An 18,672-nucleotide genomic window follows, 5' to 3' on the forward strand; every position below is an offset into this window, starting at 1 on the left:
GCAAATAAAACAGATTCCACGCCCCTTAATTAGCAAGTTTTTTAATTGCTTGCACTCCAGCGAGACGACGTTGCAGTTGAGCGGTACTGTACATTAGATATTTCAATTTGAGTCTTCCTTCACTGTTTACTAAAGTAATTAAAACATTCATAAATTATTTACGCATATAGCACGTGTTTTTTATTACTATGGAATTTACCGTAGATTCCCTAAAATCGCGGCATCTCTAAATATTTGACACTCCCCGTGTACTGAACACAATGAGCTCTAAATTTTGGCAAGCAACACAAAGTTCCTTATTATAAGCACGCTATTTTTTCGGCACCTGGGACGAAGATCCCTTGAGTACTGAAGATTCCTAGTTATCTCACACACAATATGCTAACTCATTGCTGGATGAAGTACCAAGTGTGAAATTGTCCAGGAAACATCCCTAACGATATCATCGTGTGACATCACAGCTATCGCAAAACGATCTTCATTACTGTTCACAGTATAAGATCTCTCCTATAACTAGAACCCACATCTCGATGCCCTCAGATAACGCTGTCCATGCACTTTTAGGTTGTGGAACACATCTGGTAGCGAGATTAAATTAATTATCATGTGCAAATCAAGTAATTATTGATTGTGGCTTCTATTTTTTTAGTTGAAATCCTTATTGTTATGTTGGCAGTGTTGGGCGTAACGCACTACTTTAGTAACGCGTTACATAATGTTATTACTTAATGCAGTAACGAAGTAATATAACGTGCTACATTTCCAATGCTTTTAATATCTAACGGATAGTTACTTCACATAAGTAATGCATTACTAAATAGCACAAAATTACTCGTTACAGTACTGTTATTACTTAACGAAGTCCTAAAGCATTACTTAACTAGTGCATTACTGTAATATTATTACATAACGAAGTATCTTTATACATTGTGTAATATGTAATAATTATAACAAATTACTAGTTACTTTTAAACTGAAGTAATATATAACTGTAACGCATTTCATCACAGTGGCAGTAACACGTAATAAGTAATATGTTACTTTGTAAAAGTAGCGGTCCAACACTGTACGTCAGAGTGATTGTATTCAAAAGCGATGTCAATCGTCCCTCTTGGATAATGTATAGGCATGCAGTCATGGTATGTAGCCCCTTTCCCAGCTCGCACATTCCGGCCTAGTTCAGTGACCTTTGCAGCATGGTCAATTCTGCCTCAAGGCATTCCTTTTGGTTCCTGTAGTAAGACATCCAAAAAGTACGCAATAGTTACAGTAAACTGACCGTAAATTGTAAATAACATACCCATGAAGTGTGCAGACTGTATTAGGGATAGATCCCTAAAAATTCGACAATAGCACCGGTTTGGTACAATTTTTTCCTAATTGTTTGGCCAGACATGAACAAAATTAATTTATTTCTTCTGAATTTTTAGGGAATCTATGGTACGTATCTCTAAGACAGAATTATGCAAACAAGTTGGGTTTTTGCTCAGAGGGTCACACACACACGCACGCACGCACACACACACACACACGCACGCATGCACACACGCACACACACACACACGCATACACACACACACGCACACACTACACACACACACACACACACACACACACACACACACGCACGCACACACATGTGAGTTAACACACGTTCTGACTATCACATTCTGCTTCATTTTCAGTACAACAGAGAAGCACCTTTGCAATTAATGGAAATTAAGCTGAGCATGCTTCCCAGCTATCAATTACTGAGAGGCAAGGTGGCCATTCCTCTATGGTTACAGCTATGTTCTACCCATTACACAGTGTTGCACACAAAAAACAGCACAAGAAGTGTCTCTGCAGTTAATCCAGTTCTGAAGCCATTGCACATCACCATGAATCAACATCTACATAGTATGTTTTGATCACAGAAGTGTGAGGACTACCATTGCAACACCACAACACGCAAGACTTCATGTTGATAATAACATTCTCTTTCAGTTTCACATGTTTTAAGGATTCTCTACCTGATGATATTTCACTCACGAATGTATACGCATAACTTTATTATATACTGTCATCTCAGCAGGGACCCAGAGAAGACTTGTACAGGTTTATTAGCAACGATTAGTGTCTTGTGGTGATGGGTGGAATGCTGTATTGTAAGGCCTCCAATATCTGTACCTGTCTGTTTAGTTGTCAAGTGGATTTGTGGACAGCTTGTGAAGTGTCTTGTCTTGCTGTACTGCAGTTTTATGTTGGTTGTGTGGTGCTTACACTAGGAATGGATAATATACTCCTCCTGTTTAATCGGTTCATCCGTATAGATCCCACCTGTTTCAGTACCTGAACTAGTTTTCAATTAAGGCTTAGCAGGCATACAGCTGCTGGAGTGTTAATATGCTACCTCAGAAAGTTTACGCATAATTTCCTTTGATGTGTAGAGGTTTAATGATGGTACTATATCCAACAGAAACTTGTGGTCTAGCTCATAGTTGTTTACTATGTACATTGATCAAATGAAAATTGGTAAAGCCAAAACACAATAGCCTTACTGTTAGCTTACTTTCTGGACAAGGCATGCATCATCTGGGCCGATACACTATAGTGCCACAAAGTTGTGGCACTGACACTATCAATTTGAAGAGATGATCTTGATACCAACAGCCATAGTTTACTACTTTCTTTCACTCTTTCTGTACTCGCTTCACTCAGAGAAAGTTTCTAAACCACTTAGAATGAGCCAACACACTGCTTCAGTATAGCTACACCATGCTGCAATGTTACAGTGTGGCGCTAACACAATTAATAAACTTGAAGGGTATCTCTTGATGCTAGCAGCCGTTTTGCCACTTGTTATAGCTTACTTTCTGGACTAGACAAGCACTCATCCAGGCATACGTAGTAGCTACTATGGTGTGGCACTGACACCTGGAAGAGTAGATCTCGATGCTATTACCCACAGTGTCACTTCTCTCGGTCTTTCTTTGCCTGCTTCGCTCTCAGAGAAATTTTCTGAACTAGAATGAGCCAACACACTGCTTCAGTATAGCTACAGCATGCTGCAATGTTACAGTGTGGCGCTAGCACAATTAATAAACTCAAAGGGTATCTCTTGATGCTAGCAGCCGTTTTGCCACTTGTTATAACTTACTTTCTGGACTAGACAAGCACTCATCCAGGCATAGTAGCTACTATGATGTGGCACTGACACCTGGAAGAGTAAATCTCGATGCTATTACCCACAGTGCCACTTCTCTCGATCTTTCTTTGCCTGCTTCACTCTCAGAGAAATTTTCTGAACTACTTAGAACGAGCCAATGTTGGTTTCTACGCTATTTAGCATCCCTCTGATGATGTGGGTAACACTCACCCACATCGTCATAAAGTCATCAAATCATGTAGAAACCTTGTCGGCTCATTCAAACTATAACTAAGTTTAAGAGTTGTAAAATGAGGATCCACTACATGAAGTGGATCCACCCACTGGTTTGTGATAACCTGTGACATTGTATTATTAGTGAGTGCCACACATGTACTTGCTTAAGTAAAAGAAATTGTGTTTGCAGTCTGTGATACTAGCAATTTCACAATAACAAAACTGATAGATCATAAGATATTTACAATCAATGAAAAAAATTAACAGATAAAAAGTTTTCTTATTCTCCGTAGTATATTTTTAACACTAGTCAAGTACAACTTGAGGACAGTTTTTGTCAGAGTGAAGAGCACAAATAATAGCAGTTGTTCAGTCACTGTAATGGTCACTGCCAGTCCTATTATCCACCTAGCATTTCTGTATGCTGTTATCAAACTGAATATCCATGACACTCCTGTGACAACCAATAGGGCAAATGACACCTTTAGTAGTCTTGTCTTTAAACCAGATTGCTTGCTAACCTCTTGATTATTATCATGGAGTGCTTGTAGGAAGAGCACGAGGATTATTGCAAATAATACAACATTATAAATGTTCTGTAGTCCGATGTAAATGAATGCTAGTAACTTGCCCACTCCAAAGGCTTGCTCATCCAATATCTGTACACATTTCTCAGTATCATAGAGGAACTCTCTCCTGTCAATGAAGTCAATGGAGAATATTGCCATAGTGAAAACCAGTGGTAGTCCCCATCCTATTATAATAAGCATCAATATGGTCTTTTTTTTCTTGTCAGGCACAGCAGATTGTAGCTTGTTACTCTTATAAAACACCCAACAGGTGTACTGTAGGAATATGTTCTTCCATGTGCCAATAGCAGCTAGTGTGTAGAGCCCAGCAATATTAGTCACTGCACAAGTAGCTCCCGGATCATTATCTGATAACTCCATTGACTGGTACACAATGAATGTGATGTGGAATAAGATATAGGCCACCTCCAGGTTGATCAGTATAACACCAGGTATTGTTTGAAGACTGGTATAGATCAGATATGTTAGTAATGTTACTAGAGCAAATGGGATCAGTCCACTATTAATAATTATACCAGTACTCTCTGGTAACATGAATGACTCATCAATGTTGTCAAAGTTAACACACTGCTCATCTCTGAAGCAAATTATCAATTGTCCAATACTATTGTGTCCTATTAAAGGAAAAGTGACATTGTCTTCATCTCTCCTTACCATACAATCATTAACTGGTAGAAATGTCCCATCATCATTTACTGCAGTGATGTTAAGACAAGATGTAAGATCACATTGACTAATGACAGTTGGTAGTATAATAGCCAATATCAACAAGACCCAATGGTATACCGCCATAGTGTACTAACTATAATATGAAGTACGTGGTGTAATGGCCTTATATAGCAAATGAGAGAAGCCATGAAGTTTCTATATTGAAATTGAAACAATTACAATTACTAATTTCTCATCTTTGTCAGGTGGATTAGTTTACAAGTTGTGATAACATTGTTGACATATGATGTAGACTTAATGAAGCCCAGTAATCATGCAATGATTATAATCAGAAACTGGTTAGTGTACAAAGGATGTGCTTATATCAGAAACTTGACAATAGGGATGAAGTTACAACAAGTTTATGAATGAAGAACTTAGTTTTAAAAAATGATGTTTTTAACACTTTACTACATACATATGTTCAAAAAAGAACTCTTTAGTACAATAACAATTGCCTATACATAAGGAATAAAATGGCAATTGAAATAGTGCACGTGAGTGTCGACGTATAAGAGTTTGAATGAAATAATACATGTAAAATCCAACATGTAAAATTTTGGGCATTTACTGTATGGATGCATCTACCATACACCAAGACAGTTACAATGGGACCTCTGCATTAACCTACAATAAAACATTGACTTCTCAATACCATATTAGGTTTATCTGAAAGTTGTGTAGCGGGCCAAATGACAAGTTACTATAAACATCAACATGTTTCTCTTATGGCATAATTTTTGTTCTATTTATTGAGACTTTACAGCACAAGTGCTGATGGTCTGTAGGACACCTGGTCCCACAGCTTGTTTGAAATTGTTACATAAGTGTGTTTGAAAAGTTGAAGAAAGGAGAAAAATTCATGGCTGGATCTGGGCGGCCTTGAACCTGCAGCCATCTGATTTACACTCGAACACTTACAGGTGGTCAGGATGTTTTCTCCTTGTCAATTTCATGTACATATATCCATAAAAACTCTAGAGAATGACTTATTACGTATCTCAAAGTATCCTTTGGGAACAGCTCATGAAGTCTTGTAGAATATTCTTAGGTGTGTGTCCTTAATTACCACCAATAAGCTGTGTAGTACATCCTGTATCAGAAGCCATAGAATGTTAATTGGACAGCTGTTACATCACTATTAGAGTATTTTATGAATTGTCTTCTTGAAAAATGATATTGTTTGGCTTATGCTTTGACACAAGTCTATGAAACTAGTTTCATTACTGTAGTTGTGGTCTAGGGATAACTGACAAGGTCAATCAGTGCCTTACACTCATTTGTAGCATGATAAACACTGCTTTATTATCCTATTATGGTATTCTGGGGCACTCAGATGCTGTTTTACATCGCTAAGGGCCGTACATATGTGGCAGCAGTGTAGCCATAATGCTCACTGCACTGTGATGAGAACTAGCCATGGGTACCTGTAGTCCATCTTACACAATGACTTTTAGGTAAAGTTCAGGGGAGTCATTAATGTAGCCAGAGGACAGCAGTTCAAAATTAAAGTCAATCGTAATATTGCGTAAGTTATAAATACCCCAGCAAACTTTGGAGTACAGCATTAATTGTTCTTTTCTACACTGTTGACTCTGGTCACTTCACACATTGTAGGACTGGATACTGATACATTATTAGCTTAAGTGTTTTTACAACTTAAGGTTTATCCACTATACTCACTAAGCGAATGTAGTGGATAAGCCATCACATAATTTTAAATACATGAGTTTAATTTTGAGTTCCTTCACCGATGAACATGCAAGTTTTGTACCAGTTTGTAGTTCTACAAGCGGTAAACTCTGTGTCCAGTGTGATTTCACTGTAAGCCTGTGAGACGCTTTAAAAACCATACAAATTTGTATGGGAGGTGGTTTAGAAAATACGTATGTATTCTAGACATTGCCAATCAAAAATATTTGGCTAATTGAACAATATGTCTATTACATTTTGACAATTTGTTGCTCACAGGGGCCCATGCACACTAATCATGCATTGGTCATATTCCAGAATTACACCTAAGTGATAGTCATGGATAATAGCTTTGAGTATTATAGGTGCATCCAAGGCTGTGTTTACCATGAGTACAAATGTAGCTACAGTAGATATCTGGGATGTGTGTATCAGTAGGACAGTCACTTGGTAGAGGAACACCTTACAGATGTCTGACCCATGTAGCTACAGTAGATATCTGGGATGTGTGTATCAGTAGGACAGTCACTTAGTAGAGGAACACCTTACAGATGTCTGACCCATGTAGCTACAGTAGATATCTGGGATGTGTGTATCAGTAGGACAGTCACTTAGTAGAGGAACACCTTACAGATGTCTCTGACCCATGTAAGTACAGAGAAATGGCTGGCTGCAGCTGTTGGACCATGTTCAGTATATCTTCCAATGTTGGCTAGGTCAGATAAGCACTCTAGATTCACAGGTCTTCCTTTGGGTTTCTCCATGTTTTTGATTTTTTTAGCTAGCCAGATAGTTGGTAGTTTTAAATTAATTTTTGACAATTACAGTGAAAATTTGCCTACCGCCATATTTAAATAATACAAACTAATTGATCTACTTAGTTGTCACAACTTTCTGCCCACGGGTGGTATGGATTTGTAGTGATGACCTACCAATACAGTTTTAACTGCCTGGTTATCAGTGATATTAACCACTTGTAGTAAACAGAGAAAAGTATGGTGATTACCATTGCTTTGAAAATGCAGTTCAAACCAGAAGTTATTTAATCAATAATAACATGTTTACACTGCAGCTGAATACGTAGTGTATTGTTCATCCCCCTAAATTCCTTATTAAAGTAGTGACTAGTTGTTACAGGTGATGACTATATTGTCATACTACACCTGGTGTATATGTGTGGCACATGTGACTAGTTGTTATGGTGTTATTACAGGTGATTACTGTATTGTCAACTGCAGTGATAGCAGTCTACTCTATTGGTTTTCCTTTGGTATTGTTGTTCTTCACTGCCAGAGCCATCAAGTTTAAATTGCTGTATAAATATCGTGATTTGTATGGGTGAGTGTACTATTAAGTTGTTATATACAAATATCAAGATATACATATATGGATGGGTATAGTAACAGTGGTCATTAATCAACATTGTGTGTTACTAGAGCATGAGAGAGTATATTGTAATTGCTTTTGGGTATTAGGTGGTTTCCCTGTAATTTCAAGTAGAACTTTTTGCAGCTAGCTGGTCATGCTGGAAGTTGAAACTTTCATTAGTGGGTATCCTTCTTGGCTTTGGCTACGGTTAGTGCTGATTATGGATGAAAATGTAGTCTTGCAATTTTCATCCCTACTTGCCACTGATATGCCACACACACGCACACATACACACACTCACGCACGCACGTACGCACGCAAACACACACACGCATGCACGCACACACACACTACCTACACATACACATGCACACTACACGCACGCACGCACGCACACTACACACACACACACACTACATACATGCGCGCGTGCACACACACACGCGCGCACACACGCACACACACGCGCACACACACACACCGCACGCACGCATGCCCACACACACACACACACGCACACACACCGCACGCACGTACGCACTCACACACACCCACGCACACGCACACACAAACACACACACACACACACGCACACACATCACACACACACATACACACACACTACATGCACACACCTCCTCCTCCTCTCCACTACCATACAGGTCACGTGGTCTTCATACGGTTGTATGAAGAAGCTTAAGATATCTACTCAGCTGGTCGACACTTGTGTACAATTATGTCACTGTTGGTTTCGTAGCAGAGGAGGACATGCACACACACACGCACGCACACTACACACACACTATATGCACACACACTACACACACGCACTACACACACTACACACACACGCACACACACACGCACACACACGCGCGCACACACACACACACACACACACACTACACGTGCACACACACACATACACACAACACACAGAGAACTTGATTACTTTTTCCCAGTAAACATAAAAAAGTTGAACCCACATGTCTGGTTATTAATGGTGTAGCTACAACACCATTCATCGTGAAAGGTGTAAGCATTTGGCAATCTTTGTGTCCTCATGACAATTGTTAAAAGTAAGTAGTGTTGAGTTAATAAACTCACGGATGGCCAGTAAAGTGTTCCTGGCTGTACATTCAACATTCAAATCCTTGAAACAAGATGTTGTAAAGTTATAATATGGGTAGTTATCTAATTCATTTCCCAGCTCAATATTCCATATAGCATAAATATTTTGAGGGGAGGGATTTTTGCTGATTTCACAGTTTTGGGGGTTACCAGCATCCTTGAAATATTTAGACCTCCATATAGTTTAATACATTGTGGGAGTGTTTGCAAATCCACAAAAAGTTTATTATTAGCAACATTGCTGAACCTCGAAAAATTTGCCCCTTGAAATATTTAAGCTATACAATAATCATAAAACTCTGTGAATGCTCAAAATCATTATGAACAGTTGACAGCAAAAACAATGCAGTTGCAGTCATGTGCAAAGTTTAAGCATGAGTGAACAAGTGGGTGTGGTCATACAAGTGAAAATTGGAAAAAAGATGCAATCAAAGCGGGTAAGTAGAATTCTAGGAAAACGGGAACGGAAACGACCAACGGAAAATGCCTGATGAAGGTTATCATGTCAATATACGGGTTAGATTTTACAGCATGATGCTTCTTTGTAACATTGTTGGACCCTTTCGCACTGTTCCGCTAAAGCGATCGAAACTCTCTAATAGAGCAGTCACCGTGCATTAAAATACTCTACTAGAACAGTCAAGAATGTTTTAGCTAGCGGACCTTTAAACCTGTGAATGATGGAGCAACTATGGCTGGCAAAGATTAGGTATGTAGACTAGCGAAAGAGTCATCAACGCTGACTGTTAACTGTTCCTTTAAAACTATAAACATTTTAAAAGATTCAACACTGAAACATGCTTGAAGAAGTTTGTGTAATTATATAGACTGAAGACAGTGTCTATATAGGCTATGCACTTACATGCGGCTTCCCGATAAGAGTTATGTATGATAACGTATGCTGTTAGCTTGCTTGTCAGCTGCAAGACGTGCATGGCTGGTCTCATATGGCACACACTAGCTATATCATCAACACTATGTAAAAATCTGAAATAACCATACTCCTTGAAACCATACAAAAGATTCAACAATTAAGAGTGAAGAGATTTACAAGTATTCTAATCAATTGACAGTGTTTACATAAAGATGTTAGAAGGTGTATGGCTGCAATCTTGTCAAGATAAAAGTTAGGTATGTGGTAGATACAGTAATCAGTATGTGTCAGGCTGAGGTGACTCCAATGAAGAGGCTGAGTGTTGCCAGCTATAGTACAATTATTCACAAACTTTCAATACTAAAAGGCCCCTGGTGAGATACATGGTTTGTAAAACATTCTGTGACTGCTCTATTAGAGTATTTTAATGGACGGTGACTGCTCTATTAGAGAGTTTCGATCGTTTTAGCGGAACAGTACGGAGGGTCCACCAATGTTACAAAGAAGCATCATGCTGTAAAATCTAACCCGTATATTGACATGATAACCTTCATCAGGCATTTTCCGTTGGTCGTTTCCGTTCCCGCTTTCCGTTTCCGTTCCGTTCCCGTTTTCCTAGAATTCTACTTACCCAATCAAAGCTATGCCATACATTGTATAGTTGCTTGACTATTAACCTGTCCAGCTATTGGATTGCACTATGTGAATCGGGCAGAGTTTACTACTGCTTCTGTTTCTGTTAAAATTATATCTTACCTTTTTTTCTGTCAAGCATTGACTTTCCTTAGAACTCTCTTATCAATCATTCCTAAAAATCTCCTGTCCGTAAGGCCAACCGAAAGCTGCACATTCTACCACTTGAACCAAAAGCCACTTGTGGTTTAGAGTGTTTCTATACTTGTCTATAAAGCCAAGTTTAAGTTGAATGGAATAAGCGTTTGCATGCAGTTTACAGAAAGAATTCCAGTGAGATTTAGGTCTATACTCTTGCATTCAACATGCTGTAAATGATGACCGACAACACTTGGAAGCTTTATTTAAAAGCAAGGTAATTCTTAGATGGTGAGTGCTTTGTCTGGTGCCAAAACTGCTTTGATACGTGTATCAGCTGGCAAGAAAATTGTTGGACCAATTATGATAGACAGACGGATGGCTTTTCAGCTTCATATGTACAAGTACACAGAAAAGTTTGAAATTGTCAACTAGAGTAGGGACCATAGCACATCGATAAAAAGTACTGAAACAAGTTGGAGTAGTGCACGATATTAAATCACAGTAAAACAATAAGAAGTGTTATATCTCTACTGTGCTCAAGTCTGTGTACTTGTTTGTTGTTACGTGTATATAAGTGAAATATCTATTACACTTCGTTGTCAGCTATGTTCAACTCGTTACACAGCATTTGGAATAAAGAACTGTTCAAAAAGCACCTCTGTAATCCAAAAGAAATGGTGCCGTGTGCCCCAGCTACCAATTATTGTCTGAAAAGTGAAGTATCCATTGTGCTTCATTGTCGGCTATGTTCACCCCGTTACACATCAAGAACTGTTCAAAAAGCACCTCTGCAATCAAAATAGCCACTATGAAAAATACGGACAATTTCCGTTATGAAGGGAAGCCATCGTGTGCTACCACCAAATTGACACTTTTCGCTGTCAGCAAGGATGAATGGGACACAAAGAAGGACACTGGAAAGTCCATGAAGAATGCATTGCATGCACTGCAGTATGCCAAAAGGCACCTGTCAGGCTGAAACGATGTTGAACAATAAAAAAATCAAGCCCGTAGCCTTAGCCGCTATTGAGTTACGCTTGTCTGAAGGCATCAGTCAGGCAGTCAGCCAGTAGAAAATTCCATTAAATTATTTTTAAAATTCCATAGCAACTTGTTTAAAGTGTTTTGGGTAGATCTGAAAGCTTGTATGGGCTTAGTTTTACCTCACCAATACTGCCTCATCGTCATCAAGGAAAATTGAGGCTGTTTTTTGGGTGATGTTATTTCGTGGGCCACACCTACTCCTTTTTGGTCCCTACTATACAGTACTATCGTACTGTATGATTGTACTGTACGACAGATATATATTGAAAATGACATTCTGTTCCATGCAGCATTTGTGTTGACCAGTTTCTAGTCCATTGATCAATTGACTAGTGCATTGGTCAAATGACCATGTAATTGATCAAGTGACTACTAATCCATTGATCAAGTGACCAGTCTATTGGTCAGGTGACTGGTCCAGTGACGAGTCCATTTTGATCAAGTGACCAGTCCATTGATCAAATGACTTTAGCCTAAAACCAGATATAAAATGAAAGTTTATTCATTGGGCTACTAGGGGAAGGTTAAATAGCCACTGTAACAACAAGTGATAATGCAATGAAGATTGGCGACCGGTATTATCGCAACTCCGTTTTCCATGCTTCGTCATTGTAGTCTAGACTTTAAACCCGCATAGGCCATAAAACTGGTCCAAATGTGCATGCCTTAAACCAGGGGCGGATACAGGGGGGGGGGTCAAAGGGGGCTCTTGACCCCCCGTCCAAAACTTTTTAGTATACCAAGATTGAGATATATCAACTATAAATGCGTAGTTGGTGAGGTGGGCAGCTATTGTCAGCTGGCTGTGACTTTTTTTTTTTTTTTTGGTCTCACCTTATCAAACCAGAGACAATGTAGTGCCTCAGTTCATTTTTGACCCCCCTCCCCCCCCTTTCCACAAGTCTGGATCTGCCCCTGCCTTACACAAAGCACTGTAACTCTCGAAGCATCCATCCTAAGGCTACGCAATTTACTTGTAATGTAACAAGGATTAAAATGATACCAAGGGTTTCTCCCTAACGCTAAAAAACAGACTAGCTATGTCAATAACTTGTTGGCAAGAAAACACCCCCCTTAATAAAATGAATGGATGGTGGTTGCTCCTATCAACCTGCAATATGTTCTGTTCGTTTCGCCATAAAAATTTCTATCAGGCCATTATGCCACATGTGAGTAAGCCCACGATCGGAATTAAAGACATGGCAAGAAGTTCGAAACATGGAGATGCAACTCACTGTTGTTCATTGCTTGTCTGCTGCAGGCGCTTATAATCTCTAGTTGATAATCCCCAGTGGATATAGGGTCTGCGATGCACCAGACTAGTTCATGGCTTCATAACAAGTAAGCCACTGTAGTTACACTGTTCATTTAACCTTCACCAAGTAGCCCAGTGAACAGACTTTTGAACGGTGTGTTGTTTTAGACTATAAGAATTAAGTTACCCCACCTAACGTCGCCATGAGTACCCACATTGTGTAAGCATGCATTCCCCAAAAGTTCTTTACAGGTTTAAGGGCTAGATCAGATGAGCTTTATATGGCCTTACTCACCATTGAATTTCTAATCTAATAACAGTCATTTGCAGTGAATGGGATCAGCTGGCAACAAGTTATAGATCATTTTCTAAAGGTATGTAAAGGTCAGTTTCTTTGGCTTCTTCTTTAGCCATTGCAGTCCTTGCCCTCTATCTGTTGCTCTTCAAACTACTAATTTCTGGCATGGCTACGTAGGTGAGCTCAGTGTGTGTAGTTACTTGACTAACTTCTAACCTAGTGAAGAAAATGGGCAGCAAAGAATGCGCTTAGCAAATTGGTTCAGTAGCCTTAACCAGTGCCATTAAATTCAATTTCACCACAGTACCACAGCTTATTCACGTCAGGTTACAAATTCTTTAATACAGCAACAGCTAATCAGACATCAGTAGATGCACCTCCTAGGTTTTGGCATGAAATGTCACAAGCTGCATGACAACTAACAACCTGGTTCACTTATTAATACTTTATAAATTATACACAAACTACTACAATATAGAGCTGCAACTTTTATTCTTACAATAACTTAACAACAGCCTTTAGCCAGCAAAAAGTTTCGTAATATAAATAAATGTCATGTGATTAGTTTCTTGGTGATCCGTGACACTTCCATGGCAACCACTGCACTTGAACTGAGTCGCATATTTAACTACAACACTATTAGCATGAGAGTATTAGTTAATTATAGTGTACCTATGTGTGAGTTATTTTATCTACTGATAAATTTGCTATGTGGTTTAAGGAAGTGGAATATTCACTTGCCATTTTATTGAATAAATAGGTTTTATGTATCATGCAATGCACATAAACACCTTTTTAATAATTCACCGAGATATTAACCCACAAAGCCTAGTTACATCACATTGTGACGTAAGACAAAGAACCGGAAGTTACACATTTTACTATGGGAAAGGTAGTTTTAAGTGAAAGTTTAATGTGCAGGTGGCAGTACTAAGCTCAGAGTTCCCAAGATTACTGGAATGTTCTGCTGGAAAACAATAGCAAAGTTGTTTCCTGTAGCTCAGACTGTTGTGCTTTGCCCTATCAAAGCTCACTCTTCATTATGCTTCACTGAAGTAAGATTAGTTCAGTTTGTTTACTAAGCTGGGTTAGCAGTACCTTGAAGCAAACAGTGGTATCACTTTTACACTTTCCTGAGTTGCTTCTCCACCTGGCAGGGATAATATCTCATCTATATCTTTCCAGTGGCGCCATCATAGTTGTTTTCTTCGTGTTTTTCTACATCCATCTGTTGTATTGGACTCATAAACGTATTCAATCAAACATCCAAGAACTAAACTTAATACTTGCTTCGACCACTGTACTGTACTGTTGATTTACAATAGCTTTAACAGGAGTTCTTGAGCATTCTTCACCACAAGACCAACATAAATTCACTATCCCGTAGGCTTGTAACTGTCTGTATTACAAATTCTTACAGTGTTTCAGGTCGTTGTGTTAGATACATTGTGAAACTAAATCTAGTTTAGCTGAACATGACACTTCTGTTGATTCATGGCACCTCATGTGTACCTTTATCTGATGTGTTATAATTGACTAACCACATTACACTAAAATATATTATATCTGCTAAACAAAACAAAATCTGACTAAATCACATGTACCACCCTATCCCACTAGTAGCAAGGATTGACAATATTGTACCATTACAGCTAGTGGACCTTTAAGTGCACAAGTGCCTTATGTATTTCTCCATGGGAAGTATGTAGAAATAATATTTTCTGTAGAGTGTTTGTATATTGACTATGCAGTAGGTATGAGCAATGTAGAGGGTTAGTATGTAACAATGTGTAGTATAACAACATGGCTTATGTACAGATTGTAACTAGTGTTATACTTGATGTAACAACTTGTGTAATAGGGGACTGTATGAGTCATTCAGAGAGAAGTGGAGCTTTATGGAGGCTGTGATAATATTGAGGAAGTTGATGCTAATACTCTCAACAGACCTCATCCCATTATAGTATGTTACCTACTATTCTGTTAGTATGTGTGTAATGTAATACAGTAAGTTTTATGTGTGCTTAAATTTCCATAGTGGACAGTTTCCTGTAATTACCTCACACCTTCATTTAGGTAAAAACTCAACAGGGGAAAATAAGTTGTTTTGAAAGTTGGGAGGGGCAATGGTGTAAAGATCCATATGCTTACAAGGGTATAATTTTATAAGGTGAGGCAGACCTAACTACCCTATTGGAGTTGAACGTAGGTGACTGCTCTATTAGAGTATCGCAGTACCAAATTCTCTTCACAATTTCCTAGACAGCTGTCTAGGTTGCCTCAGTGGTAGCTAAGCCACTGGCTAATCATAGCATCTAGGGGGGCCTGGGGCATGCTCCCTTAGGAAATTGTTGTATTTTTAGATATTCCTGGATTGTTCCTGATGCTTTCTCAGGTACAGTTCTCAATTACTGTACCCATTTACTATAATACGCACATCATGTATTTCAGTCAAATTACAGTTGTTGTTGATGTATCTGAGAGTAACTTTTTGCTTAAAATATAAGAAATTTGGCAAGGTGGATAAGAGCCCTCCAACACACCCCTGCCTTCCCCTTAGGACTTCAAATCTGGTAAGCCTATATTTAAGCTTTGACGCATGCCTTAGTAAAAACTAAACTAACTTTGCAAGTAGTAGCAAGAGTTCATAATATTATGAACTCTTGTAGTAATGATAGAAATATCCCACAGATACTACATTACTCACCATGAACTCCATGATAAAATGGCACCAAGCATCGATGCAGTTGGGTAAAACGCCTTTCATCACACCACTTAGAAAACAGCCTTCTTCATCAAATGTTTGCCATTACTGTACATAAACAAGGAACATCTTCACCATACTTTGTGCTATGGCAAGTGCCATTTGAATTCTCATGTGCTATAGAATCTAGTGGTATACAAAGGATCATGTGATCCTGTAATGGATGCTTGTATTATAAAAAATGCCCATCAAGTTCCAGCAAAGACAACGTCTGCTGTTCATCACTTTATATCAAAAATACCCTTTAGTGTTGTATAAAACTGTTTACATGTTATTGTAGTGCATGAAATTTGGTTTCATGTCATGTATAAGAATATCCTGTTGTACAGTAATGGAAACCTGATGCTCTGCCTGTAGTTCACACTTACACATTATTGTATGTTCAAAATTAATTCCGGATTTGAAGGGTAATTATTAAAATGCATCTGAAGACATAACATAGATTCATTGTTGTCACATTATCAGAAAGGTATAACCTTAACCCTAACCCTAACCCTAACCCTAACCCTAAAGGTATATTCACTACACTACAAAAATATGTTTAGCACTTGAAGAGATTACATTGTGCACATAAATGAGACCCGCTGAGTGAAATTCCAACTTGTTTGCATAATTCTGTATTTGAGGTGAATGCCATTGAAATACATTGGGTAAAAAACATGTGCTACCTAAATAATTTATGCATGTTTTAAGTGATTCAGTGAAAGAAGACTCGAATTGAAATATCTAATATACCAATGGATTTGCCTCTTTATGGAGAGTAAGAATATTGTTGTTGTTGTTGTTGTTGTTTTGTTTTGTTTTGTTTTGTTTTATTTCTGAACCATGAAGCAAACCTGAGCTGCGCATGTTTGGCTACACTGTGGTAAAATATACATGTAACTTTATCATCACCATTTCTATACTTGAACATCCTTCTTGTTTAATATCATGGACCAAACACTATACCTTGATGAATGTCCTATAGAATGACAGTAGTCCCAATTCTGTAGTCCATTGCACTCAATGCTTATGATCAATTAAACAAGTACCTGTACTTTTTCCTGTATAGGCACTGTACAAATTGATGGTTTTGCTCTTATTGTTGTCTACTCCAAAAGCACTTACCAGATAAGGCTGACACTTTAACAGCTCATTGGTTTTCCCTCTAGACAACAAAAAGTTATAAAATGAAATTCAAAGAAAATGCTAACCAATCAGGTTTTTGCTCAGCGGGTCACAATTTTATCCATGCAAAATAAAAATAAAAACAGCTAAGCTGTAGAAAAAGGATGTGGCCTTTAAAAACCTGAGTGAAAAAATTGTGAAATCAAAGGTGACAGCTAATAGTGCACCCATTATTACTGTAGCCATTTTTCTTGGCTACAATATTTGATTTCACGTTTTCACCCAGGTCTTGTAGGCCACAGCCTTTTTTACAGCTACACTTATTTTAAATACCACCCAAAGTTAGCTACTGGGATATGTTTTTACCTGAATTCTTCTTATCTACAGGAGCAACAGTGGTTAATTGTTTGTTTGTTTGAACAAACCTTCGAATTTATTTAAGTTCATTTAGGCCCTAATATAATATGTCTCTAATAGTAGTAGCAGTCTTGTCTTACCTACACGAATAAGTTTTTTGAAATAATACAATATCAAGACACATGGTAGTGTGTCGTGCGGCCAAAGAAGCCGGCATGCCACACCATGAGTATATTTACAGGAAGAAAGAAAACACAATTTTCACACTTTTGTAGCTCCATGATCCCTTATCCGATTGGAACTAGTTTCACTACAGAGGTGCCCTCCAGGTAGGCCACGCCACATACCAAATTTGAAGGAAATCTCCTTAGCCGTTTCTGAGATATGAGTGGCCAAAGTTTCGTTTTAATTTCTTCGTTTTTTTTTTCTTCGCCGTAGGGGGGCTACGGGGGCTTCAATTTCTTTTCGCACACTTTGCAAAAATTGCTGTAAAACACAAACTTGTAACTCCATTGTATCGATATTTGGCATAAGTAAAGAACGTATAAAGGTACATTTGTGTACCAAGTTTGCTATGAATCTGATAAATATCTAAGGTGTTATGAGCATTTATTCATGTAAAAAAAGATGAAACTTTTTTCATGGCTACAGGGTAAACCAAGTAGAAGAATAACTTGAAAATTCGTGTGTACATAAGCTGATCATCATAGGAGTGCCTTTTGGTGGTTAGAACAGCAACAGACTTATAGCTACAAAGTTATAAAGCAAAAACTGGGCAAGTGTAAAATCGTGGGATCGAGATACTCTAATAGAGCAGTCACTGGGGGGCAAAAAAGTGCATAAAAATGTCGAAAAAAATGAACTTATTATGGCCAGAGTTTGAACCAAGGATCTCCATACCTAACGCCTACATCCTTAACCATTGAACCACTGCTATCTCGGCTGATCACTTCACTTAATTTCTACCTTATAAATGAAAATTCTAGCTTAATAAGTAAAACTGATCTACCAATAGAAAATCTAGATTGTTCTACAACATTCTATGTGTGTTCTATTAGATGATTTCAGCGAAAGCAAAAATGTGTGCTCTATTAGAGCATTAGCACCATACTTTTGTTGCAACACTTTGAGGCTCAATTTAGTAGCTATTCATCAAATCAGAGCCATTTTCGTATCAATCAGTGGTATATTTGTAGTATTAACTTAGTTTCGCTCCCAGGTGGTCTGCGAGCAGACCAGTATGACCTACTCCTGCCAATCATCATCATCATAATCATCATAATAAGTGCTATGCTAGCAAAACTTGTGATACAACAGCCTGGAAATCATATCCCAGTAAAAAGGTG

At 38.3% G+C, this 18,672-nt stretch overlaps 1 protein-coding gene across 1 annotated transcript in view; it reads left to right on the top strand.

The window, feature by feature from the left end:
- Nucleotides 1-18,672, top strand: part of LOC136256862 (putative leucine-rich repeat-containing protein DDB_G0281931) — a 59,936-nt gene that overhangs the window by 21,577 nt on the left and 19,687 nt on the right. The window contains exons 9-10 of the mRNA XM_066049923.1: nt 7,568-7,692; nt 14,960-15,061. Of these exons, the coding sequence (XP_065905995.1) occupies nt 7,568-7,692; nt 14,960-15,061 (227 nt within the window). The remainder of the gene's footprint in view (nt 1-7,567; nt 7,693-14,959; nt 15,062-18,672) is intronic.

Source organism: Dysidea avara, chromosome 5, assembly GCF_963678975.1.
Source record: "Dysidea avara chromosome 5, odDysAvar1.4, whole genome shotgun sequence".
Lineage (NCBI taxonomy): Eukaryota > Metazoa > Porifera > Demospongiae > Dictyoceratida > Dysideidae > Dysidea > Dysidea avara.